Source organism: Lagopus leucura, unplaced genomic scaffold, assembly GCF_019238085.1.
Source record: "Lagopus leucura isolate 7727_CA_CO unplaced genomic scaffold, USGS_WTPT01 Super-Scaffold_100014, whole genome shotgun sequence".
NCBI classification, from domain to species: Eukaryota; Metazoa; Chordata; class Aves; order Galliformes; family Phasianidae; genus Lagopus; species Lagopus leucura.
The window spans coordinates 8,396,281-8,423,917 of record NW_024962268.1 but is presented as its reverse complement, the minus strand read 5'-3'; the positions used below and the strand labels follow the sequence as shown (position 1 = coordinate 8,423,917).

The window sequence follows — 27,637 nt, the reverse complement described above, 5'->3', positions numbered from 1 at the left end:
TATTTTAAAGTTTTCTATAAAACTTAAGACAGAAGAAGCTTCGAAGCTGTGTACTGTTTTCTCAGGTGTGTCTTGGTGGTTTTAATTGGGGTTTTAAGAATGATGATCTCTTGCGAGAAAATTTAAAAAAAAAAAAAAAAAAAAAAAAAAAAAAGTAGTTTTGGTATCATTTTTTCACATCTGAGCCAGTAATTTTAAATACCATCTTCACAATATGTTTCCTTTACAGCTCTGCACACCATTTTTCCCACTCCCTCTAAATGAGAATAACGTGAAAATTTCTGTAAAACAAATCTATCAGCCTGGACCATAATAAATCCAAGGGAATCTATCAAGGAATGGTTCTTCTCATGAGTAAGACAGGAATAATAGAAATCTTATAATGATAAAGGAACCGAACAGCTTCAGTAACAATTGGTGTCTTTTTCAAAAGTACAGGGATTTTTTGCAAGCTATTTGTTTTAGAAGAATACTAAGAATATACTTCGCTTTGCTTTTCATGAAAAAGCAATTGACCCAGAACTTGAAATGAAAGTCTTGGAAATGCTAGGCTTTTTCTGAAATTCCGTGAATATATTCATAAAGCAATTTGTCACAGTTCACTTGTGTTTCCATATTATAGCTCATCGTTACATTCCGAAAGTTTAACTACAAGAATTTATTTTTTCTAAGAAAGCCATGGAACAGTCAAATTTGCTAAGCTTCTTTACTCCACTTTGCTTGATTACTTCTAAAACAGAAGCCTACTTGAAGCATTTTTGCCAATCCCTTAAAATGAAAATAAAAACCACTTTCCCCTTCAATTTTAATGCAGCTTGCCTTGTCAAAGCAGCATGACTGCACGTTTTAAAGGAAGAAAAGATTTTAAAACTGAAAAAAAAAACCCACCAACCAAAAACAAACAAACAAAAAACTGTTTGTGGAATTTTTAGTTCCTATTTGAACAGTTATCATAGAAATTGTAACTTCATTTTTTTTAAAATGACCCCCAAACCCCCCCCCCACCCCCCAAAAAAAAAGAAGAAGAAAAAGATATGTGTACTCTTCCCACCATGACTTGTCATCTCCTCAGTAACTCATCAGTCATGGAGAAAAGACTGAGTGTACTAAGCCAACCATTACAATTTACAAAAACGTAACTTCTTCACATTCAGAAAAGAGAAATGCATTCAGTCTTAAAGACTGAAAGCCCCAGATGCATAGTGGTTGGGTTTTTCTTGTTTTGTTTCGTTTTTTTTTTTCCTTTTTTCCTGCGAAAGAAATAACAATATATTGAAAAGAGCACTAAACTGAGTATTTGTTCATTTTGAAGCATATGACTTGTTCTTTCAAATCCTACATTGTGAAAAAAATAACGTCATTAACTTTGGACAAGCATGAGTTCACACAAGTGATATAGAGGTGTAGCCACAGAGTGGCTGCTTGAAAGCCAAAGGTATTGAAAGACATTTTAATGACTACTGATGTACAGCTTTAATTTAGAATTCCTGAATCTGTTTTTATTTCTCATAGTCAAAGTGGAAACGAGGCAAACATTGGGTAGAAATAGAGCAGTCGTGCCAGAGAATATTCAGGTATGTCTCACTGAGATTTATGGCCAAAGCTCCATAGTAAAGAACACAGTGTGTACCACAGAAACACACAAAGCAATCTTCATGCATAAAGGATTCTATTATTTATTCATCGAGCATATCATACTGTAAAAACCTGATTATCCAGGAAATCAAAAATCTAGAGGGTGAGCATTAAGTACTGCCATTCTGCCCACCATTCTCAGCAAAAATCTTTTATTCACAATATCCGCTTAATATTCAAACAGAAGCCTGTGGCTTTCCACGAAAAGGAAGTGGTTCCAGCTACTGGAAATGAAGATAGAATAATGAATTGATCGATCAAATACAATGTCCTACTGATTGTGACAGAGAATTTGTTTTTAGAAGAGATGTCTGTGATAGCCATCAAGGGCAAAATAGGCATTGGTGAGCCTCGCACTGCAAAATACATCTACAGCTCATTTAACAGGGAACAATAGACTACTAAATGACGGACTCCTCCCTTTGGCTACGAAACCATTAGCCTATTTTCTCATCTAAGCCCATTCAAAGTAGCAAGACCCTAACCCTGGATTTGCCAGACTGCCTCCCACCTCCCAGAGCGCTCAATTATTTCAACTTCGCCTGAGCAGCACACGCATTCCTCCTTTCCCACCCGGCATCCTCCCGGGGAGCGCGGGCAGCGCCAAGAGCCGCGGGCAGCGGAGCGGGGCCGGGGCGGAGCGCGGCGGAGAGCTCCGCTCAGGGCTCCGCGCCGGCACCGACGCGGCCGCGCTCCCACCCACGTGCTCAGCGTTGGCTCTTCCACCCGCGGACGGGTGTGTGCGGCGCGACGTGCCGACGGACCTGGCATCCCGGAGCCCCGGGCCCCGCCGCCGCGCTGCGTCCTTTCCCTCCCCTCCCGCCGCCCAGCGCTGTTCTCGGGGCAGCGGCCATGGCGGGCGGGAGAGCGGTCCCCGCTGCCGCCCCCCGCGCACGCACGGACGAGCCCTCTCGTACCGTCTGAGCCCCTGGAAGGAGGAGGGCCAGGACATCCGCGATTTCTTCAGGCCGGGCCGGTGTCCGGTCTCCACGGCGTAGGAAGCGCGGTCCATGGCTCGGCAGTAGAGGTACCGCTCGGTGTCCGAGTAGCCGCGGTGCCTGACGCGAGCCCCGGCCAGGCAGCGGCCCCGCGAGGCGGGCGGCGGCGGCGGCGGCGGCGGCGGCGGGCCGGGGGGCGGCTGGTGCTGGAGGAAGTGGTGCTGCCGCAGCTGCGGCGGGTAGTGCTGCTCGTGCCGCCACAGATGCTTGGGGGCTTGGAGGCTAACGCTGCCGCCGGCGCCGTCGCTGCCGCCGGCGCCGTCGCTGCCGCCGGGCATCGCGGAGCAGCCGCTGCCGACACCGCGCTCTCCCTCCATGCTGACGGCCGGGTCGGGCCGGGGCGGCGACGGCCGCTTCCTCGGGCAGCGCCGGTGGAACTGTGCTGAAAAGTTGGACAGCTCCTGCCGCGCCGCCCCTCGCCCGCGAGTGGGAGCGGCGCGGGCCGCCGAGAGCTCCTGGCCCGAGGAGGGAGGCGGGGAGGAGAGGAGGAGGAGAGGAGGGGAGAGGAGAGGGGGCTGGCTTCCCGCTCGGAAATATTTAAAGCCGAGATGGAGCCGAAGAGGGGGAGAGCGGAGCCGGGAGCGGGCGGTGCGGTGGGCTCAGTGCGGGGCTCTCCTCGCCGGAGCAGCTCTGCCCTCCTGGGACTCGGCCCCTGCAGGCGGCCGCCGGCGTTTCGCTGCCGGTCGGGCGTAACTCCCGCCCGGGGGAGCACGAGCTGCAGAGACGGCAGGTGACAAAGTTGCTCGCGCTCGGATTCACTGAGAACTTTGCGGTGGGTTATAAATGGGTTGCTACTCCCTAAACTCCTCCTCCCACCACCCTACTTTCAATCTTTGGCATATCAGGTCCAGAAATCGGCTGTTCCCCGACTTGAAATCATCGCCCGGTCTGCCATCTTCCCCGATGAGTAAGCTCTCTCCCTCCTGCAAGTAATACTGGCTGTAAATCAATGCAAGAAAGGTTTAATTATAGTGGTGCTGAGCCTACAGAGATGCTCTTACATTTTAAACCACTAGTTCCAGGAGTTTGTGACTGCTGCAGGAATGACATTTAAAGGTAAAATTTACAAAGTGGGTGCTTAATCCTAAATAGTACTGTTAGTTTCACATTTCGAATTATTTTGCACTCATGTAGAGTGAATAATCCAAAACTGAAGGAAGTTTTTGCATTAATTTATCTTTAAAGAGAAATTTATGTTTGTCCTAGGTAGCAGTATTCTAGAACCTCACACTTCTTACTCATGAGAAAAATATAATCACTACACTCCTGACAAAACATGGAAGTGTAACCTGAAGGTGTTCATGTGAAAACGGTTAACAGGTATTTGTCAAGTCTTTCTACTGTATTTGCCAGAATATCAGTGCTAAACAAGAAGGCCTCAGGAAACTCTCACATGCCGCATTTCTCCAAAAAAACTTATTTTCTTCCAACCACTGTTAATCTACTCATTAGACTGTTCTGATTAGCTTCATGCACTTCTGCTTCCTTTATCACAGAACTGGTGTTGCCTTTTCTGTTCCCATTGCTTCATAGATTTGCAATCATAAGCATCAGACATTTTTTTCTAAATTTCTTAATTTCTTGTAAGTGGAAATGCATGTCTATGTCAACTGTTGAAGTGTTAATGCATTTTTCCATTCTCCATCTTAAAGTCAGTCTTTCTTTCCAGACACGCAGAGTTCCTAAAATCAAGATTCAGTCTCTGAAGGTGTAAATCCTCACTTCTATTTGACAGAACTCCAACTCCTCAATTTTCAAAGCCAACAATACTGTCCTAGGTAATCCACCATCCCCTCATCGCCCTCCTAACTTTTGGTCTCCCCATCTAGTTTCAGATACATTGTGATAAATACTATACTATGTTGTAAAGAACAACAGCACTTCCACTGACAGAAGCCAGAGATTGAACTCACACATTTACCAAGCTTTTGGCCCTCTTGCTCTTTATCCAGGCACACCAGCATGAAATGACTTGCAGACATGCAGAAAGAAATGTCCAAAATGAAACAAACCACTGGGAAAATTGCAGCGTAGGATATAGGCATATAGGAAACAAATCCACTAACTGACCTTTTTCCTTCTCTTTATAACCATTCTCTTATTGCAGTAAGACCATACTTCAGATTTTCTAGTTCCCTTTAGTCTCTTAAAATTAGACAGCTTCTCTGATCTCACTGCCATTTCACAGAGTCATAGAAATGCTCTTTGGAAGGGCCCTCTTGAGGTTGTGCAGTCCAACCTCCCACTCAAAATAAGACTATATCACCAAAACCAGATCACATCAGCCATGGCTTTGTTTCAGTTTCAAAAAAACAGATTTTCCAGCCTCCATTGGAGAATCTTCTCCAGTGCAGTACCACATTTCTAGTGGAGAGGCTTTTCCTCATGTTATACCTGAACCTCCCAACCTCCCAATCATGGACCCTTGCTCCTCTGTGGAGTTCAAATTTGTTGCCTTTTGCAGCTACCCTTCAGGTAATTGTAGGCTGCTATTAGATGACCTTTCCCCTCCTCCACAGCAGACAGAACTCATTGCCTTCATGTACTGCTCACAGACCGCAGTGTTCTTTAGGCCCTGAGATCCTGGTAACCCTGTCCTGGGCTGCAGTATTCAGCTCCAGTATCAGCCCCTGAAGGTAATGTGCTCATTACCAGCTGCCTGCCAGATGCTGAATCATCATTCTCCACACTTTGATCCCACCTTACAGCCTACTCATCCATTCCAGAATTCCTCAGCATCCAGATGAGAATGTTTTGGGGGGCTGTCTCAGTAGTCTTACTAAGCTGAAGCTTTGCTATATTCTCTCTTCTTCACATTTGTCTTTTCATATAGAAGGCAGGAAATTTGATCAAACATTATTTGCCCTAGGTATGTCCGTAAACTGAGTAGCCCTAACTGTCTACAGGTCTTTTGCATCTGAAAAAAGATTCAGATGTGTGGCTGGACCTTTCCAGCAACAGAGATGAGGCTGACCACTGTAGTACTTTGGTTCTTCTGCTTGCCTTTCTCAAGGATGGGGGTAGCATTAACCTTTTCCCAACTATCAGAGATCTCTCTTAACCACCATTACTTTCCACAGATGATAATCACATTGCCCTTTTGGCCAGTTGATCTGGTCCTATATATTTGAATTTATAAGGCAAGATACTAACAATGCAATATTTTCAGAGTACACCTAATGTTTTAAAGACCAATTTGACAGATAATCAAAGCATATTACCAATTTAACTAAAAAATACTTGCTCCAAGAAACACAGAAAAGGCAGCAGTAGAAGTACAAGCTTATCTGCATTACATCCAAAAGCCAATGCTTTTGGAAGGAGAACAGAAAGTATTGTATCAGAATTCATCTGGAAAGGTACAAGAATTTGATTATGGGGATGGGAGAATTAAGGCTTCTTTTTGTGTTGTTGGTGGTAGTTTTTGTTTTTTTTTTTTTGTACAGAAGCAATACTGCCAGTGAGATTTGCATAAAATTAGATGTACTTTCACAAAGTTATCTTGCTTTAGTTTGGATTAGTAGTGTAAAATGCATTAGTGTATAGGCTGATGTAATCTGAGATAGGTTTGCTGGCAGACAGTTTTGTTAAGAGTTCATCCTTGCCAGTTTTTTTGCCTTTTTTCTGACAACTCAAGAAGGGAACCAATTAGACACATGGGTAGTCACAACATGTTATAAATGGACAATTTTTAATTCAGAATTAGTGAAGATTAATGAAGATTAATTCCGAATTCCAACTAGGACTAACCCACTCCTTCACACAGGCCACGGGGGATGACTTTCATTTCTTATGAATAAAAACTGATTAAGTCTAGCTATAACAGTAACTTTCTAGTTTATAAATAATTTCCTAATTTTCTTCATTTCAGTCTAGTGGACTTGCTTTTTCCTTTTTACTCATCCACTGTTTAAGAAACAGGTATGCTTAAAGAATATTTTTATATTAAAAAGAAAACAATATGGCTATGCTATGACAGTAATCTTAATCCAGAATGACAGATACTGTTTTTAAAAAGCAATTTAAAATGCAGTTATAATCAGCCTTAGTTGACCACCAATTTAACAGATAACTAGAAAATCCAGCTCTGACCTGTTCAGTCTTATGCTGACAGTGATTCATTTAGTGGATTGTTTTAAGAATGAATAATCTTTTATTCCACTTTGAAACGCATCCTACATTTCTGCTACAGACAGAGACCCAAGTGAAATCCTGACAATTTTCATATGCTTGAAATAAAGACCAGATAGCAAGCTAAGGCTGCAGGAGAGAGATGACTGGCCTGAATGCTTAAGACAGCCTGAAATCTTTCCTCTGCCACCTGTAACTCCTGTGTAGTGGACTTATACATGCATGCCCAACTCCAGATCACTGAACTGGGTTGCTTCATGGGTTTTGTAACTCATCTGGCACAAGTCAGTAATCAGGTTTACACAGCAGCTTACAAGCATGGCATTATGATATTCAAGCACCCAGAGAGAAACTTCTTGAGTTTGCTTGGCTGCTGAAACAGGCGTCACAGGCTGAAGCCATGGAGTATTTGCAGTCAGCTTCAGTAGCTGGCTAAATTATGATTACTTGTAATGACTGTAACTGCCAATATACAAAATGATCATAAAGTGTCCATCAGTGAAGTAAACTCATTCATCGAAACTTGTGTAAAATAACAAAGGTGTAAAAGCAGACCATCATGACTTACTTCTATTAACTTTGCAGAACTGTTTAATCTTACAGTTCTATGGCTTTCAAGATCATCCAGACATAATGAAAACAACAGCTCAGAATTTGCTAACAAAAGATGATGAAAATCTTGACTTTGTAAGGCAAATTTGGTTTCTAGTCTCATTAGAATAGGAATTTTTGCTGATTGACATAGCAGATCTTTGAATTATGGCACCATAAAAACATCAAGAAAAAAACTGCACGTTTATCCTATAGCTCAATTTTTTTTCCTTTACATAAACCTTTCAAGGTCTTTCCAATAACCAAAGTTCAAAGATAAGTTATTTTAAATTTCTGTTGGAGTGAGACGACTCACAGTGTCATATAGAAGACAACTAGGATTACTTCTGTCCATTTTTTAAAAAAGTTAATTAAAAAAAATATATTTTCAGTAAGTATTGATTGCTACAGTGCCTATTGGAGAAGAATTTCTAGCAGTACTAAGATGAAACAAAGACTAATAGATATGCATCTGTTTTTGCAGCCTGAATCCTGTAATGGAAATTATCTCAGTTTGATACCTGTTCTCCCTGGAAAATGTAAGTCTAAATCATTTAAATTTTTACTGGAGTACCAGAATTCACGAATAAATATAACAGTAGCTGAATGTGTAGTTTCAGATATTGCAAATCTTTCAATCAAAGTCTTTAGTTTTTGTAAGAAACATTCCATACAATTAATATGAATACAAGTAAATTTTCAAAATTGAATATTTTGAATATTTTCACTTTTGAGATCAGTGGAAAATTGGAATTACCCCAATTAGAGAGAAAAGGAAAAAAAAAAAACAGCAGCCAAAATAAACTTCTCTCTCACAAAACATTGCAAACGAGTCTAAACCAAAAATATAATGAAGAGTTTTGTCTTCTAGTTAGTTACCCAAGAATCTAATTTCTGCATAACTACACCTGGGAGATTTGCTTTCTCTCAAAGGCTGAAAGGAGGACAGTAAGGAGAATGAAGATTATATTCAGTTAAAACACACCTCACTAAGCTTAGCTCAGGACCAAAGGAATGATTTTATCTCTTTAGAAGCATTATCTGCCTCTTTGTTTGAAAGCTTCAAAACTTCTGTAAGCCTCCACCTACAGAAATTGTCAGTCTCTGAACAGAATTCCCATAGACTAATCAGATTAATTATTCAGAAGGAAGTATTATGCACATTCATTGGCACTACCTTTTCTCTCAAAAGCAGCAGATCGCCTCTTCTTTGGTTATGCTGTTTTAACAGTTCTGACCAGTCTCCCACTCATATTTGTGAAATGATTCACACTAAAAGACTAATATCCTGTTGGGCCAAGAGTTAGACTAGCTGACCAAAGAGATGATCACCTTCAATACAAAAGATATGAGAAGACGTGGCTCTCTCAAAGCCAGTTCAGTAGACTGAGTCAGGTTTCATTCGACAATGATTTAGAATGAAAAAGAGAGATGCATGCATGTTGCAAAAGCTGATTGATAATTACAGCATCAGTTTGTTCTGCTTGTTCATATATTTTAGAATTAGTAATGGTATCATTCACCTCATCCCAAAATGCAAATAGGATATTCCTACCTGTATTTTATAGAAGTGGAAACTAGAATACAGGACAGTAGACACAATTAAATACCTGAATGTCACTCTCTATCATCCCATAATAGTTCTTCGTGCATTTTAAAAACAAGTGGATGACCAGTTGTGTATTAGACCAGTGTGCCAACCTACTTTCAGAACATTTTGTTCTTAAAGTGCAGAGTATTTACTCTTCCCTGAAAGATATGCTTTAAAGGAGACATGGTATCATTATCTAAAAAAAAATAGAAAAATTTATTAATGATACTTATTGACAATATTTCCAATATGTAGTATTTTTTTTTCTTTTTTTTTTTTTTTTCTTCCCTGGCTTATTTCACAGCAGAGTCCTCAAAAGTACTAAGTCTACTAAAGTCTCAATAGCAACAGAACATTCTACATTTGAGAGCTATAACTGAAAACGATTTAGAAAAATGCACTTTTTCTCCATTTTCCTGGAACTTGCATAAGCCTCCTCACAGGAGATGGGAACCTTCCAGGTGAGTTGAGGCTTGAATGGGAGAGCTGCTGCTCCAGCCATAGCACCTATTAGACCTGTATTAGCACCTCAGAGCTCTCTGTGTGAGTCACATCTTAGCAGGCCAAGGTTCATAAAACAGAAGGTATTATTTCATCTCATGAGAAAATGCCATTTTAACTTTGTTAGGATTCTTAACCTTTCACACCTGTTTTTAAAAATGTGTCCTTGCTTTCCAGAAATCCGTGGAAAAATAAAAAGTAAAGTTCTGAAGGTAGGAATTTTGTTTGTTTTCCTATCTTTGTTTACCAGTGTTTTGATAATATTTTCAAGACACTGTACTAACAGTAGTAGCAGTAACAGTGCACTGGAAAAACTGTTGAGTCTCTCACTGCTTCAAAATGGTGCTGCAGTTCTTAACAGATATTTATGGTTTCGATGATTCAGTTAAGATAGGCAATTTTGACAATACAGAAAATAATTGGGGATGGTTTATTTTGTCTCTTCACTTTCTGGACTTGTAACAAATTGCAAACCACTACATTTTATTTTTGGCCTGAATATACAAGAGGGAATATTTGGGAAGCATGTTTTATATCTGCAATAGGAGGCATTCAAAAGTGAATGGAAATGTAACCTAGGTGGTGAAAATATTACGCGACAACAAGTCTAACTGGATGAGAAAAAACATTCTGCAATTTAAATAGGAAACTAATAATCTCCCCTTATTTCATAACAAAGATACTTCTGCACTGGTTTAAATGTTAATTTTTTTTTTTGGTGTGAGAGTAGAGTGAGGGACAGACATTTGTATTGACTGAACAAATGCTAAAGCAGCACCTAGGCTGGACGATGGCAAATTTTGTTCAGTGCTGTTTACCACTGATAATAGCTACTGACATTAATCCTGACATAATTCAGTGCAGTGGCATTTAAGAAATTGTAGTGTGTTTTGCATAATTTTTTTCTGAGCTCTCTTAAGTCCAATTAGCTCAAATTCTGGAGACAGTGGACAGACATTAACTGTTCATATCAGAGTGGGTTTTTTTTAATCGTATGACTCATGAAACAGAAACACATTCCTGCTAGCAACCAAAAAGCAATTCTGTAGATCACCATTCTATAAATCAATTGAAAACATGAATTATTAAAGAGGAAAAAATTGAGTGTTTTAAAAAGTAAAGGTCTGATTAAATATAAAAGATGTGGTTAGATGTAGAACTACAAATCATAGCAAAAGAAAGTATTGCAAAAACATGCCCACATAAATCTCACATAATCTACTTGTAGAATTCACTTACAATAATCATGAACTTATTAACAATTGCAAATGGACAGTTATGGTAAGAGTAATACACTTGTTTCAGTATACATTCCTAAATCCTATTGCTGAGTGAAATTAACAATCAAAGCCCTTTTTTGTTGAATGTCTTTTGTAAAGTATGGACTCCAAAATTAAATTCTACTAAAATCACAGTTAACAGGATAAAAGGGAAATTAACCTAAAACTATATAATTATGCTAGTTTTGATCTAATACATACCACTAATTAGCTAGACTGCCTTTCCAGTTCACAGACAGCTTCCCAGACGTAACTCTACTGCAATTTCCATTTTTGATAGAGATTTTTGGTGAATATAATATTTCTCATTTTGGAAAAAAAAAAAAAACAAAAAAACAACCAACTTTAATTTCACTAGCTATCTAATCCCATGCCTTCCACACTTAAATATACTTAAAGTGCTTATTTTATTACTGTGCAAATGACATTTCTAAGTTTTTTAAACTCTCCCTGTGTTAAGACACAATTAATTCAGAGATTTACTTTTCTACAAGTGGACTTTGTATAAATACCAAATTAATTTCTAATATAAAGTAAAATATAAATGAACTCAATTAAAATATTTACTACAATACAAACTGCTGCACTGAGAGGAGGAGAGATAATGGCCTCACATTGCACCCAGGTATGTTCAGGTTGGATATTAGGAAAAAATTCTTCAACAAAAGAGTGGTCAGGCACTGGAATGGATTGCCCAAGGAGATGGTTGAGTCACCTTTCCTGGAGGTGTTCAAGAAATGTGCAGATGGTACTTAGGGGAATAGTTAGTGGGTAATAATGGGTGGTAGGTGGACAGTTGGGCTAGACGATCTTGAAGGTCTTTTCCAACCCTAATGATTGTGTGATTCTATGACTTTTAAAATCTGAATACAAATGCAAAGTTCCTTGCGAGCACTGATTTTGTTTCTTATAGAGAACACATATGCTAGAAGGTTGTTTCTTTGAATATATTAAAATGTCCATTACAAGAGCATAAAATTTCTATGAGTATTATATTCTTGCTCTGTATATTAAAGCACTCAATTCAATTATGTGAAAAACAGTAAGTGCAATCCAGCCACATAAAAGTGATACATCTTTAAACACAAAGCCATCCCTCTCCTCTTACCCATGTGATTTCAAAATCTGGGACGTGTGTAGGAACCATGTGTTTGATACTGGTACATAGGCGTAGCTAAAGCTTTAGCTTTGACTAGCCCAGTCAGATGCAGAACTTTACTAATGAAAAGCTGAGTTGACTAAGATGAAAAGTGTTTTTCTCCCACTAAGCTAAAAATGTCAATAACCTCCTACTTGGAGTAAAGAGCAAAGGCTAAGTCTATTTCAGAAGCACACTAAAAACCACCAGCTAGATTCTCGCTGGTGCTATATAATTACTGCATGTGAAAGAGTCTTAATTTTTTTTTCCTTGCTTGCCTTGATTTGCAGATGGAGGAGGAAACAACAAGGTACTACTTTCCCAGCTGGATAGCAGAAGAGCAAGAGAGGAGAGATTAAGCACAGTCAGCGCTCTTCCCACTTTCTCCTTTCTGCTGCTGTAGGTACAGCAGCAGATCAAGGGAAGCATAATTTCAGAGACAAGCTTTGTGGAGCTTCTTCTTTCTGTAGCAATAAGGAACAGCACTACTTTGATTCAACTATGTTTCCCAGGTCGTTTGTAAACAATACAATTACACAGCATTTTCTGATTGGAAGAATCACAAAGTGAGATTCTTGCCCATTCTGAACATTTCTCCAATTTATTTTCCACCTTCTCCATTAAGTTATTCATCTGTTCACATCAAGCAGAGGAATATGAGTGACATCCATTGTATTACATTAAGGTTACACTTGATCAAACATAATGACTTCAGTTTGCAGGAGTGTAGAAGCACTTCATTCCCATAAAACTTGCATAGCATTAAAGCCTCTTAATTTTAATCTAACTTCTACGAACTGGAAAGCCTAAAGTTAAAAGCAAACCTTGTTCAAACCTAGTTTCACTCATTTCTCAAGGGAAAATCAGAAAATCATACTGGATCAACATTAGGAAAAAAATCAGAGGAAAAAAGGACCACATTGCTTAACCAAAATCCAAATCAGGTGAATTTTGCAATTTTTCATGAACATCGTGTTGAATAAGCTAGAAAATTCAAAGCCTACTTTAACACTACTATTTGTAAAGACAGGGCTTTCGGACAAAATTAGGTAAGATGCTTATTTAGAATTAGAATTCTTTGGCTGCTTTCTTTTACTGAAATAATATCTGAAACTTTTTACTCATTATCTTAGTTACTTTCCTAATTTCTAATGAGGGTTTTAATTACTCAGCACCCTCACGCATTTTGTATTCCCAATATTTAAGTTCTTTCAAGAAACAAAGACTACTAAGTATTACAGTAAGACAACTGAGCCATTATTTTTGGTGGAGGTAACCTTGAAATAACTGCACCGTAAGTTGGCACTTTTCTTTCAACTTCTCTATACTCTTCAAGACTCTCACATATGCTTTAACAGGTTTCCTCAAACAGGTTTCATCAAGAAAGATAGAAAGTAAAATTGGTTTTATAACAAGCTTTAAAATAGTGACTTTTCAGGAAGAGGACAGTAGGTATTTCAGTTGTCTCATTCCAGCTAGTAAGAAAGCAAGTGAATGGAAAGATAATGGTTCTCCAAGTCTCCTAAAATAGTTCAGCAACTATTCCTTCTTTTTTTCTGTGTGTGTGTGTGTGTGCGCATGAGCATGCACGTGTAAAGTATCAGACCTACCAAACTTTGTTAGTGTGACTAATAGTGGTTAGTTACTTATTCAGAACAGTTTTCAAGAGAAAATTACATTCTCGTGTACAAGATATTTCAATTACTGGACAGCTTGATTAACAAGTATCTGATATTAACTTTGTCAGGCACAGAGCAAAATATACAAATAAAATGCATTTAAAGTAATTTAATTAAAGTATGGAAATCTCGAACATCAGAAATCAAGTTTTATTTTAATTAGAAGGATAAGAGTCTGTGACAGGGGGGAGGAAACTCACAAGCGGTGTCCCTCAGGGATCGGTCTTGGGACAGGTGCTCTTCAACATCTTCATCAATGACACAGACAATGGCATTGAGTGTGCCCTCAGCAAGTTTGCAGACAACACCAAGCTGAGCGGTGCAGTTGATAAATTGGAGGGAAGGGAAGTCATCCAAAGGCACCTGGACAGGCTGGAAAAGTTGGCCTGTGAAAACCTAATGAGGTTCAGTAAGGCCAAATGCAAGGTGCTACCCTTGGGTCAGGGCAATTCCAGGTATTTTTACAAACTGGAGGAAGATCTCCTGGAGAGCAGCGCTGCAGAGAAGAACTTGAGCCAGCAGTGTGTGTTTGCAGCCCAGAAGGCCAACTGTGTTCTGGGCTGCATTAAAAAAGGGGTGGCCAGCAGGGACAGGAAGGTGATTGTCCCCTTCTACTCAGCTCTTGTGAAGCCCCATCTGCAGAACTGCGTCCAGGCCTGGGAACCCCTATAGAGGAAGAATGTGGAGCTCCGCTAAGAGGAGGGCTGCTAAGATGATCAGAGGACTGGAGCATCTCTCTTATGAGGAAAGGTTGAAGGAATTGGGCTTGTTTAGCTTGGAGAAGAGGTGTCTCCATGGAGACCTCACTGTGGCCTTCCAGTACCTGAGGGGAATGTATAAACAGTAAGGGGAACGGCTGTTTGAAAGGATGGATAGCGATAGGACAAGAGGAAATAGTTTTAAACTAAGCCAGGGGATGTTTAAGTTAGATATTAAGGGGAAGTTTTTCACTCAGAGTGTAGTGACGCACTGGAACAGGTTGCCCAAGGAGGCTGTGGATGCCCCATCCCTGGAGGCATTCAAGGCCAGGCTGGATGTGGCTCTGGGCAGCCTGGTCTGGCGGTTGGTGACCCTGCACATAGCAGGGGGTCAAACTAGATGATCACTGTGGTCCTTTTCAACCCAGGCCATTCTGTGATACTATGATACTGTAATACTGTGAATCAGTATCAATCATTTTTCTGCATGATTTTTAAACAAATAAATCATAAAGATGTAGATTTTCTTAACAAGTGATATTTCCAGTAAAAGATTTTTTGATTATTGACTTCTCAGAATCAAAAATATTAACAGTTTGAATAGTAAAATGTGATTCGATATGTCAGTGGATTACTTATTACTTAAATGAATGGTAGAGAAGAAAGAAGCATTCATTAATGTGGGTGACTGTGAATATTACCAGTTTATTTTCCTATCTGTAACTCTCCAAAGTAAATTCCTTTATTGAAGGGTATTGACATATAAAAAAGAAAATATTATTTATCAAAATCGTCACTTGTTACTTATTGTAATGGGATTCCAAGGTCACAGCCTGAACCAATGGGTGAGCTATGTGAGTACACGAGTACCTGGAGCAGGTAGGGGGGGTCTAAAGCCAGCCCTTCTGTCTCCATGATACTTCCATCTTAGTCATGCTCTAGTCCTCCTTTTCCCCTGCCCCACTCTGCTGCGGCGCAACGGTACGAACGAGGAGGGTCACATTGCTTAGCTCATCCTTTTCTCCAAACTGTTACTGAGACGGATGAGTTAATTCCTCTTGGATATCCTTTCCTATAGCACCTATTTCTCAAATAAAGTCTCTGTCAATGCTTTCTTTTGCTCTACACCTCTGAATTTCACTCTTGCTGAAAATATCTTCGTAATATTAATCTTTAGTTGCTGAGCTTAGCTCAGTTTGATTTGATAGTTTTCCATCTAGAACCACTAGGTGTTCTTTTGCTGCTGTCTTCATTTAAACCTGGATTGTTTAGCTCATATGTGCTACAAGTGAATGTCATTTGAACTGCAATATTTGCCTGTAGCCTGTACAATATATCAGTTTTAGTTATGCTCTGAAAAAATGGAATTCCTTGGCTGAAAATCCTTTCACATTTGTCAAATGAATCACTTGCATAAAGAAAGTACTGCCCTCCAGAGACAAATTTGAAAGTTCTCACAGGCAATTGTTTACACAGCAAAATGCAGTGTTTTTCACATTCCTTCTTTTAAAAAATGATGGAATGCTTTGATCTTACCACTCTAGTCGCACCCACAACTTCTCTTCAATCTTCTTTCCTCTCACCACTATTTTCAAGTTAAGAGAAGTAGAGAAAGATAAAATGATTAAAAACTACTTTTCACTCCTTTAAAAAATGGAAGCTGAGATTCTGTTTGATATTTCCAGGGTTTATAAGCCCTTTAGAGATGCTAGACAGATTGTGACTATCCAAGGCAGCAATCACGAAGAAGAGATGCTTCAAAACTCTTCTCACAGAATCACAGAATCATAGAATAGTTTAGATTGGAAGGGACCTTTAGGATCATCTAGTTCCAATTCCTCTGCTATAGGCAGGGACACCTCCCCTCACCTGTCTCTCTCTCAAGCCAGAATTCACTAAAACATTGTTGCCCTACTTCACCTTCTAACTCGTCAGCAGAGACTCACAGAGACATGAACATTTGCCTCAGAAATTACTGCTTCTTTTACAGGTGACAACACACTGCTTGTAGCAACAAGGTCCAGTTAACATCTGAAGATGCTAAATTGTACTTGAAGATGGATTAAGATGGGGTGAGAGATATGGAAAACTGAAAGTGCTGTGGACAGGACACTTTCCACTAGACAAGTCTGCTTAAAGCCTCATCCAAACAGGCCCTGAACACTTTCAGTGATGCAACCTTCATAGTGTCTCTAGGCAACCTGTTCTAGCACCCTCTCAAAGAAGAATATCTTCTGAATATCTAATGTAAATCTATTTTCTTTTGGTTTAAAACTATTACCCCCTTGTCCTTTCACAACACTCTCTGATAAAAGTGTTCCCCTTCAGCTTTCTTGTAGGCCTCCTTCATATATTGTTAGGCATGTATGGTCTGGCAGAGTCTTCTGCAGGCTGAAAAACCTCACCACCCTCAGCCTTTCTTCGTAGGAAAGGTGCTCCAGCTTTCTAATTGTCCTTACGGCCCTTCTCTGGGCCCTTTCCAACAAGTCCATGTCCTTCTTATGATAGGGCTCCTCAGACGTGGTACTTCAGGTGGGATCTCACAAGGTCACGGAAGGTGACAATTACCTCCCTCTTTTTGCTGGCCATCCTTTTTCTGATGCAACTCAGGAAATGGTTGTTTTCTGGACCGCAAGCTCACTCTGCTTGCTCATATTCGGTTTTTCATTAGCCAATGCCCCAAATCTTTCTCTGAGGGCTGCTCTCAGTTCATTCTCTGCGCAGCACATACTTGTGTTTAGGATTATCCTGAACCTTGCACTTGGCCTTGTTCTTCATGAGCCTTGCAAAGGCCCAACCTCTCAAGCCTATCCTTGTCCCTCTATATGGCATTCCTCTAGCATGTCAGCCACACCACACAGCTTGGTGTTACTGGCAAACTTGCTAACAGTCTCACTGTTCATGTCACTGAGAAAGATGTTAAATAGTTCTGGTCCAAATACATGCTCCTCATAGACACAACTCATCGTTCATGTCTGCCTACACATCAGGCTGCTGACCACAACACTATGAGTGCAACTATCTGACCAACTCCTTATTTACTGAGTGGTCCACCCACCAAATCTGTCTTTCTATATTGTGTGGGCCAATGTCAGATGCTTTTTACAAGTCCTGGTAGATGATATCAGTTGGCCTTCCCTTATTTACTAATGCTTTAATCCCTTTGTAGAAGGCCACCAAAGCTTTCTGGCACAGAACAATGAATATATTAATATCTATTAAAGAATAAGTTAAGTACAGGTTATTTTTTTTTCAATCTGCCAGCTAACATAAAATATGAAGCAATAAGATCTGCCCTCAATTTCTATAACTAATATAGATAGTTAATATTCATTAAATGCTGAAGGGAAAACAATCATCTCAATACTTCTTGATTTCTATGACTGAAATATAGTAGTGAGTAATGATTATAATCCACTTACTGCTTTAATTACTGAAATAATTGGTGACAGTAAATGCTGTCATAAATAGGGAATGTTAAAAAGTTACAGTTGAAATCATCAAGATTTTAAAGTATACAAGAAGACAATCTTTCCAATGGAAAATATCTGTACAAAACTGGAATTATGGCAATTAAAAAAAAAAAAAAAGAAAGAAAAAAAAAACAATAACAAATGCATCTTTCACATATACTTATGACAGTTCCTTAATACTACTTGTTACTTCACTAATACTCATTTATACATATATATATACAATACATACATTTTCTTAGCTGTGACACAAGATAGAAAAGCATAGCTTTTCCTTGAGATTTCTGTCTGATTGTGCTTCTCACCAAAAAACTTACTACAATTACTGCAATCCTGATTTACAAGTTCAATTTTCTGTGGTTTTTAGGGTGACAAGATTTCTCCAAATATCTTCAGAATTTTTTACAGCATGTAGGAGAATTTTCTGATGCTATTTCTAAGCTATTTGTATTTCTTAAAGTTATTCTAATTTATAAATAAACAAACCAGGTAAAACTCACTGAATCCCCTGTGTGAAAGCTGCCAGTCTTACCTCCTGGCATATCAAATGATTAGCAAAAACTTTTGTTCTTGGTTTTCTAAAATTATTCAAAGCCAGAAGGGAACACCCAAAACAATTCCTCTCACTGTAATGCTAATAGCATCTCACGAATTGGTGCAAAAGGCAGTAGCAGTTGTTGCTGCTGTATTACAGGTTTACCATGAATATAACTTCTGTTATCCCATCAGGGCTCATTACAAAGCACTCTACAAAAGCTTCTCAAATTGCGTACACTGTCTGTGCTGGCTGAGACTGAAAAATGTTGCATCATCAATTGTAGTGCAGCTTTTCACAGGTGTAAGATAAATTAAAATTAAAAAGTTTTAGGCGTGGATCTCTCTAAATACAATTGTTTTTAGCTACTTAGCTACCTGTGGAATTTATCAAAACAAGAAGAAACCTTAAATATTCTTAGACAAATTGCAACTTCTACAATTGTATTCCAATTACCCTTGAAATACCCGCTCTCTTAGTTCACAATCTGATTATATTGGGCTGTTCCTACACAGTCCTCTAAAAATATCTTGAAAAAGTTAAGTTTATTTTTCTGGATCTTTTATTAGGGGCCAAGAAGGTCTACTGTTCATCTTTACTTTTCAATAGATTGTTCTTGCTATTATTTTTGACAGTTGGGGTTGTCGTGTTTTTCTTTGTTTGTTTGTTTGTTTTTTCCCAGATTGGACATCAGCGTGTCTGAAAGATAGGCAGAATAACCTAATATTGGACTTGACTGTCCTCAAGTCTACTGAAAACTCATACAGCTACCAGCTCCTAGCAGTTCCTTACCATTCTCAGAAAATGCATATTTCACATCTGTCAGCAGGTACATATTTCATCTGTAAAGGAAAGCACATATTTCTAACAGTAAGAAAAGAATAATAAATGGTGCTCCAGCACAGCCTGTAATTGAAATGCTACTTATTTGAACTGGAATTCAGGATGCTTGGGTTGTATTCAGGTCTGCAACAGAGATCCTAAAAAGTGCAAGAATCACGATTCCACTACTCACTGGAGCATTTAGCAAGAGGAAAACTCCAAAAGACAAGGCCATCAGAAGCTTCTAGTACATATGCAGTATTATTCATTGTTGAAAGCTCTGTCTCAAGTACATTCGTGTGCTTTTTGGCACACATTTTTAGTTATTAAGTTAAACTCATACTTTAACTCTTTTTAAAAACTTCTACAAAGTAACTAGGCTATAGTTTATCCATGAAATAAATGAGAAGCATCATGGGCATTTTAATGAAGAGCCTAGAGATTTTTCAACTATCAGAGAAATCAACCTTTGTTATTTTATATTTTTACCCTATTAGTAAGTTCTGGGTTTTTGCTTGTTTGTTTCTTTGTTTGTTTGTTTGTTTGTTTGTTTTTCTATACTTCGTTCAGTTTTGGTAATTTCCTCTTTTATGACAATTAAAATACTGAAATTCTAAAAGTTTCTAAATCATTGTTTACTTTAAGCTAAAATGTCATTTAAACTTAAAAGAGAAACTTTTAAGATGTTTTTTTTCCCCTCCGTATTCAATTAAGGCTAAATTTACAGAGTCGTCTCCAGAGGAAATCCAGACTGCTGATGACTTTACATTAATCTCCCACACAGCTTTTAGTACTTTTGTGTAGGCCGCATCTGCCCCCATTTAATTAAACAGGGTTTTGCCACCGTTACTATTTGCAGAACAATCAGGCTTTGCAAGCATATTCTATATCAAGAAATTTTACCATCAAACAAAAATATGACAAAAGTATAGTCATTGTCCAAATTTGTACTAGTTAATCTGTGAACCAGAAAGCACAATTATACATTTGAATTTGATGAAGAGGAGTAATTGCTACCGACTCATGCATGCATAGTAAGTAAAGTATCTCATAAAAATATTTAGGGCTAAGGATTCTTTCACACATTTTACATTTTCAATTGTAAAATCAATTTAAACCTTGGACTGAGGAAAATTACTAAGGTGATGTCAAGTTTTACAACTGCTTATTGAAATATCTTACTGTAGTTCTCTCTGCACATATGAAAAAGATGTGCTTTTCACATCCGTATTTAAGTATTTAGTTAATAATTTTTTTTTTCAAAATTGTACAGAAGTTTCTGTAATTTCATTGTAATAAAATGTCTCAGAAACCACAGTACTGAATATCACGTACATCCTTGATACATTTTTCTACTCAGCCTTCTCCATCAGAATGTCCAGACGTGCTAAACTCAAGGCACACTGAATTTAGATCTTTCAATGAAGACAAGGAACAGTTGAAAAAAATGATAAGGAGCATGAAAGGTAAACCTGACTCAGTGAGAGACCAAGAAAAGCAGAATATGGATGACTGATAGATGTTTTGGACAGTGTCAGAGATTATAATAAGTACCTGTAAGCATTAGGAAGATATGACCATCTGGAGCAGAAGGAATATGAGCTAGGATAGAGTAAGAGAAGGAAACTGAGGAAGGAAATTTTGCAGGAAGATTGCAGTCAGAGAAAGATACAACCTCTTCAAACTTTCCAGACAGTCATAAAAATCCTATTGCTCAAATACAAAACTAGGGAAAAAGAACTAAAAGTCCACAGTACTGACTTGCCCCCATTGAAAAAGTATCCATTTCTGTATGTGCAATGAATTTCACATCATATTTAACTATAAAAGTCACCAATAAACATTTATTTTCTGTCTCTTCCTGCTAGAGATATTCAGACATGTCTAGCACATTAGACCTGATAAGGCCACAGAGTACCATAATGAAACATTTTACTGTAGAGTCTTTGAGATTCTGATGCCACCTATTCAGACAGTGCTCATCATGAAACTGTTGCATTTAATCACCCTGTCACCTATACCAGAAAAGAGATGAGAATTACTTTGAATTAAAGAAAATTATAGTTTAGAAGAGAAGTGACAAAAAAGAACAGAATGAGACCATTACATAGCCATTACACGAGATTGCACAGAAACTTATTTTGTTGAAAGTGATAGCAGTAAACCAGATCTTGGTCTACCACATAGACTAGATCCTCTGATAAGGCTCACATTTTATTTTATACTCAGAAGTTCAAGCAATAGACCTCAGAAAACACCTCAGAAAACTGGTTCAATTTTGGAAAAGAGACAGAATTACAGTCTTTCATTGCTTGCTGTTCTGTTTTCTTTGCTGTAACAAGAAATAAAAATTAATCTGCCTATATAATTTTGCAAGCTAACTTTAAAGTTCTTCCCTATTATTTCTATTTTATGTGTATTATTTCTTTTAAAGAAAACCATTCTAAGTAGAAATTTAATATATTTAAATATTAAGAGGCTCTGATCTGTTTACTTTTCAGAGAACTACCATCTAGACTTCATTTAAAATGAAAGGGAAAACTGTAACTAGGCTGTGTAAAAGAATAAAGAATGCTTTTGTTGCCTCAAAGTAGAAACAAAGTCAGTAGATACGTGAATATATTTAACAAACTTTTCTCAGAGCGTACAGTTGATGTAAATTACGTATGTGGAAATCACTTTCTATGCTTGATGATTTCAAAGATCATTTTGACTAGGACTATGAAGAAATTAACTTTTAGTTGTTTCCCGAAAATCACATTTCTTCTATGTGTTCCAATGTGGAATATTGTTAACTGTCTGCTCTCTGTTTTTTTCTCTTTAAAATTTTTTAATATGAAAGAAAGCATTATTTCAATAAATTCCAAACTTTCTATTTGAGTCTATAGTATTTAAAAAAAATAATAATTTTCCACACCAAAGAGAAAAAATAACCTCCATCTGTAAGAATATTTTCTTTTCCTTTAAAGTTTCAATTATAAGTGTTACTGTTTAATTAAATAGCATTTTGATAAAAATTTTGCATTATAAAATGTTTGCACTATTCCAACAGAGTGTAGTCTCACAAAGAAAAGGCCTCATCAGCATGATCTAAAATATTCTATGTAACTTGGATGTGACGTTGTACAGAATTTAAAAAGCAGCCATTAAAAGTGTAAAGTATTCAAAATCCAGAGTGAGATTTGGAATCTGCATTTAACTCCATCATTTGCTATTAATATGAGTTGTTACTGGAAATATGTTCAAAAGACATATTACTAAATATAAACTTGGGCTCACACAATTTACCTGCATCTGTAACAGGAAAATATGTGGGGTGGTGGGTGAAAGATCAAATTCCTTAATATTAAAAACAAACTTCTTATCTGTGATTTTTAAGATATGCTTTATGTCAGAAGTAATCAACATTACATCTAGGTTGTGTAAAATTTATTGCAGATTGCTTCTGTGTAACAACATGAATAAACAAAACAATAAACGAAAAAAAAAAATCTGTTCATGCAAATACATCATCAAATGAAGAACTATGTACTTCTGATGTTGTGGCATTCCTACCTAGCAATATCTTACATACATTTCTAATTGAATTTTCTGACATTTTAAGAAAATTTCTTGTATACAATAGGAGGTGTGGCAAGGTCTTGCTGTGTATATGCTAACATGCAAGTGTATCATTATTAAAGTTATGGTTACTGATGGTCTGAACTCAGATGAAAATTCTGCATAATGGAAGAGAAAGAATGCACATTATGAACAGATAAACGATCTAGAAAAGAGAAACTCTTTCAATCTATTTTACCAAAGAATAACCATACTTAGCTAGATAAAGAGTCTTTCCAGACAACTTTCTGCAGACCACACTACCCACAAGCAGGTGCCTCACAAACAGGAATAGCAGGGCATGCAGAGCTGATAAGCTTGCTAAGGCAGACCTTTCCAAGTAAATGTTATTCAACAATTTTATTAATTTTATTCCCAGATGATTTTCTTAGTCAGGTATGTTTCAAGTTACATAAATACATTAAGACTATAGAGTAGCAGCCAGTGAATCATGTGTAACAATTTTTAGGATACATAAAAACTTTGTCTCCGCACAAGGTTATTAAATCAAGAGAGGCAAGGAGTATGACTACAGCAACTTGACTTATGCCACAGCCCACATCCTTTCTTTGGGCACCACCTTGCCATATCCACTGATTTAGAGGAGGAAGCTGTGAGAAATATATCACCTGTAATTGGCTTTAGTAGAGGTGATACAACGACTGTGCTCACAGAACTGTAGAAAGATTGGGTGATGAAAATGTTCAGAATTGCTATGCTTCTAGTTTGATTCTTTCTCCTGGAAATGCATTAACTGCTCAGATGCCAGGCAATGTTCTGCATACAACCACAAGAGATGGCTTTTTGCTGCTAGTCTCTGTGCGTTCCTTTGACTGTTCTCCATCAGGCCAAGACAAAATGGATGGAATTTTCCTAAAGGATTCACCTATAATTGCCAGCTGGATCATGTTCTGGAAATGATTCTCATCTTTGCATGCCTGTGACAGTCCAGTATATTTCTTGTTTCTATTTTAACATTGCTGTAATGGATAATTAGACACCTCCAAGATATCTCTAATATTGAATATAATATGAAAAGACAATATCCAAAGTGGGAAAAAAAAAATCCTTGTAAGGAAAATTCTGTGTGTCTCTCTAACAGGATAAGATTTCTTTATTTCTTTTGCTACCTCTATGTTGACATTACTATGACATTATGAAAAAGTAGACATTAAGATACTATTTTGTTAAGGACTTCTTTTTATACTGCACTTCTAATACTGAACCAAGAATGTGTGGCCTTGAGTTTGACTAACTGCCCAAACAAATATATCAGTAACTTAACTATTTTGATAGCTAATTGCTCAAAAAGAGACAATTGCTGAACAGTAAAAATCTCTTTAAAACTATTAACAATTGCAATACAGAAAGTAAAGCTGATCTTAGTAAGTTCCCTGACTTCCCCTAACTCACTGCAATTTTGACCAACTATAATTAGAAGCAACTTTTTCTTTTTGAGCTTTCCCTGCAGCATGAGCCATTGCAACTGTGGACCTTGACACCAGTAATAATACAGGCAGATATGCAAGCAACATGTGAATTAAGACATCAGTCAAGCAAGAATCATCAGGAGAAATTATTTAAAGAGATCACTTAGCAAATGACTAGTCTCTATACTAACAATCAAATCAACTACAAAAAAAGACAGTCTCTCTCACTATCTTTAACATACAATAGCACTAAATTATATGAATGCAAAAACAGAGAAGTGCCTAGACACATTATAAAATCTATTATGAGTGTAATAATAATTGAAAATTAAAATAGTATTTTATCATAAAAATCCTACATAATCAGCTCCTTCTACAAGCCAATGACTCATTCTCCTGTAGTGTTCTGGATACACTGCAATTAAGTATTCAAAAACAACTGCAGGATACCAACTTGCCTGAACAGGGAACTTCAGATTGAGCAAACATACAGAAAGGGGAAGTATAGAAGGTGCAAGTAGAACCTAACTTCCAAGGAGGGAAATGGCTTTCTGAGAATACAATTAGTATCCAGTTCAGCTGGAGATGAATTTGGTAACAGAGATGAAGGAGTAAAAAAGAACAAGAAAAGCAAAAACAAAACAGAAGAAAATGTAGGCCTACTGCTGAGTGGAGCAAGTAATCAAGAAGTGAATGACATGGAATAGAATGATGTATTCAAACTCTTCTTTGCCTTACTTTCACTGGTCTGTTATCCGGTTTCTCAGGTCATCATCTCTAGAAGAGATGTTTGAGGAAGTAGAGAGTACTACACAATGTAGGGAAACATTAAAGTCCTCCTTAGGTAAACTGGATGAGACCATGTGGGAGGCACCCAATCTTGATGAGGAAGCTGATCTTTGTCCTTGTGAGGCCATGTTCTCTTTATTGTCTTAGAAAAATTGTGATCAGTAGAGGTCCCTAGTTATCTGAGAAGGTCTAATGATAAGACCATCTTTAAAAGAGAAAAGAGGACCTGGGGAGCTACAATCAGCTCAGTTCTGAGAATAATGTCATGCCAGTGCTCTAGGAAGTCATTTCCAAGCATTTAAAGGACAAGGAGAGACTGGCAACAGTCAGCATAAATTTACCTAGGGAAAATCATGTGTAATAGATTTGATTTCCTTTCATGACAAAATTCCTGGTTCTGTGACTGGTAGAAGCAGCAGATAAGTTTTTGACAAACTTTTACTGAAACCTTGTAGCCAAGCTGGAAAATACAGACTTGACAAATGAGACCAAAAGGCAAACAAACTACTCAGACCATCGGATTCAAATGATACTGGGCAGTTGTTCCAAATATAAATAGCAGCTAGGTAAGAACAGATATCTCTAGAAGTGAGTACTGGAGTCATGACTGATTAATTAGCAATGTGATTTGTACAGTAAGATGTCATGAACCTTCAACAAGTTTGCAGAAGACACCAGAATAGTATGAGGACTTGTTATTCTGGAGGGCTGCTATTCACAGGACCTTGGCAAGCCTGAAGAATGGTGAGAGGAACCATGCAAAGTTCAGCAAAGGCAAAAAATAACCCCAGCTCAGACTTTTATCTGCTGTAAACTTACTCTTTTAAAAGTTAATCTCCTAGTTGATGTGATAATTATATAAATTTGCAGTCAAAGATGATTATATATGTGTTATATTTTTTAATTGAATCATAGTATATCCTACGCTGGAAGGATCAAGTTCAATGTCTGACTTCACATGGGACAACCTAAAAGTTAAACCTGAGCATGCTGCTCAAGTGATTCTTGAACATCAGCAGATCTGAGCCCTGCTCCAGTTCCTAACCACTCTCTCTGTGAAGAACTTTCATGTAATATCCAATCTGGACTTTCCTTATGCAGCTTTAAGCCATTCTCTTGCACATTATCACTGGTCAATACAGAGATTAGCACCTTTCTTGCCATTACCCTACATGAGGAATTTATAGACAACAGTATGATCATCCTTCAGTCTCCTCTTTTGTAAGTAGAACAAATGAAGTAACCTCTGCCATTTTTCAGATGTCATGCTTTCTAGTTCTGTCACTATCTTTGTTGCCTCCTTTGGACACAATCTAATATTTTTATATCCATCTTGTATTTCAAAGCCTAAAACCGTGCAACAGTACTCCAAGTAAGATCACACCAATGATGAACAATTACTTCTTTTGACTGGTAATATATATTACATAGATACAGCAACTAGTAAGTCAGAGTTCCATGAAAGTAAGTCAGTGTGATACAAACTCAGACTTAATGTGAGTCCAGATGCATAACAGCAGCTAGGCATTTTAAAAATATGCAACTTCTCAGATCTGGTTGGTAAAATTCTTCTTCACTACTAGGTTTATTGTTAAACGCTGATCCTTTTTTATTTATTTATTTTCCCCAGGTCCATTTGCATGCAGCACTGTGGCAGATAGCATAGAGTCTAAATAAATAAGGAGACAAAAGCTCCCGAATTTCTGTTCAAAACTTTGCTGTTTTCCCTGTGGTCTTGGCCAGTTGCACCATCCCTTCACGTGCAAGTTCTCCTATACAACAAAGATAGCATTACTTGCTTACTAACTCGTGGCCAAAAAGGCCAATGGCATTCTGGGGTGCATTAAAAAGAGCATGGCCAGCAGGTCGAGGGAGGTGATCCTCCCCCTCTACTCTGCCCTGGTAAGGCCTCATCTGGAGTGCTGCGTCCAGTTCTGGGCTCCCCAGTACAAAAAAGACAGGGATCTCTTGGAAAGAGTCCAGCGGAGGGCCACAAAGATGGTGAAGGGCCTGGAGCATCTCTCCTATGAGGAAAGGCTGAGTGAACTGGGTCTGTTCAGCCTTGAGAAAAGAAGACTGAGAGGGGACCTGATCCAGGTCTATAAATATCTAAGATGTGGGGGCCATAGAGGTGAGGCCAGTCTCTTTTCAGTGGTGAGTGGAGACAGGACAAGGGGAAATGTTTGGAAACTGCAGCATAGGAAGTTCTACATGAATGTGCATAAAATCTTCTTTACAGTGAGGTGACAGAGCACTGGAACAGGCTGCCCAGGGAGGTGGTGGAGTCTCCTTCTGTGGAGATGTTCAAGACCTGCCTGGATGCCTACCTGTGCGACCTGCTGTAGGGAACCTGCTTTGGCAGGGGAGTTGGTCTCATTGATCTCTGCAGGTCCCTTCCAACCCCTACAATTCTGTGATTCTGTAATTAGGTCATGCTTAAAATGGTTCTAAAATAAAGATGTGCAATAAAACTGTTAAGAATTATTGCGCTGTTGTTCATTATTCTTAACTGGAAGGTGAGTCAGATAATAAACAGCACAGACATATAAGAAGTTGCCAACGTAGAGTTACAGCGTGACAGCCCAGAGATCATCATTCTGAGCTCAAAAAGAAAATAAAATGGCAATTTTTTGTTATTATTATTTTAATGCTATGCAAACCATAGCTTTCACTTATTTTCACTACATACAGTACCCTACCGAGTTAAAAATAAATAATTCCAAAGAGCAGCTTTTCCCCAGCTTGC

At 38.2% G+C, this 27,637-nt stretch overlaps 1 protein-coding gene across 1 annotated transcript in view; it reads right to left on the bottom strand.

Annotated features, from left to right (window-relative positions):
* Positions 1-3,424: 3,424 nt before the first annotated feature.
* The window catches only part of LOC122182341 (cAMP-specific 3',5'-cyclic phosphodiesterase 4D-like), a 90,535-nt gene continuing 66,322 nt past the window's right edge, over positions 3,425-27,637 (bottom strand). The window contains exon 3 of the mRNA XM_042875518.1: positions 3,425-3,572. Coding sequence (XP_042731452.1) covers positions 3,425-3,572 — 148 coding nt within the window. The remainder of the gene's footprint in view (positions 3,573-27,637) is intronic.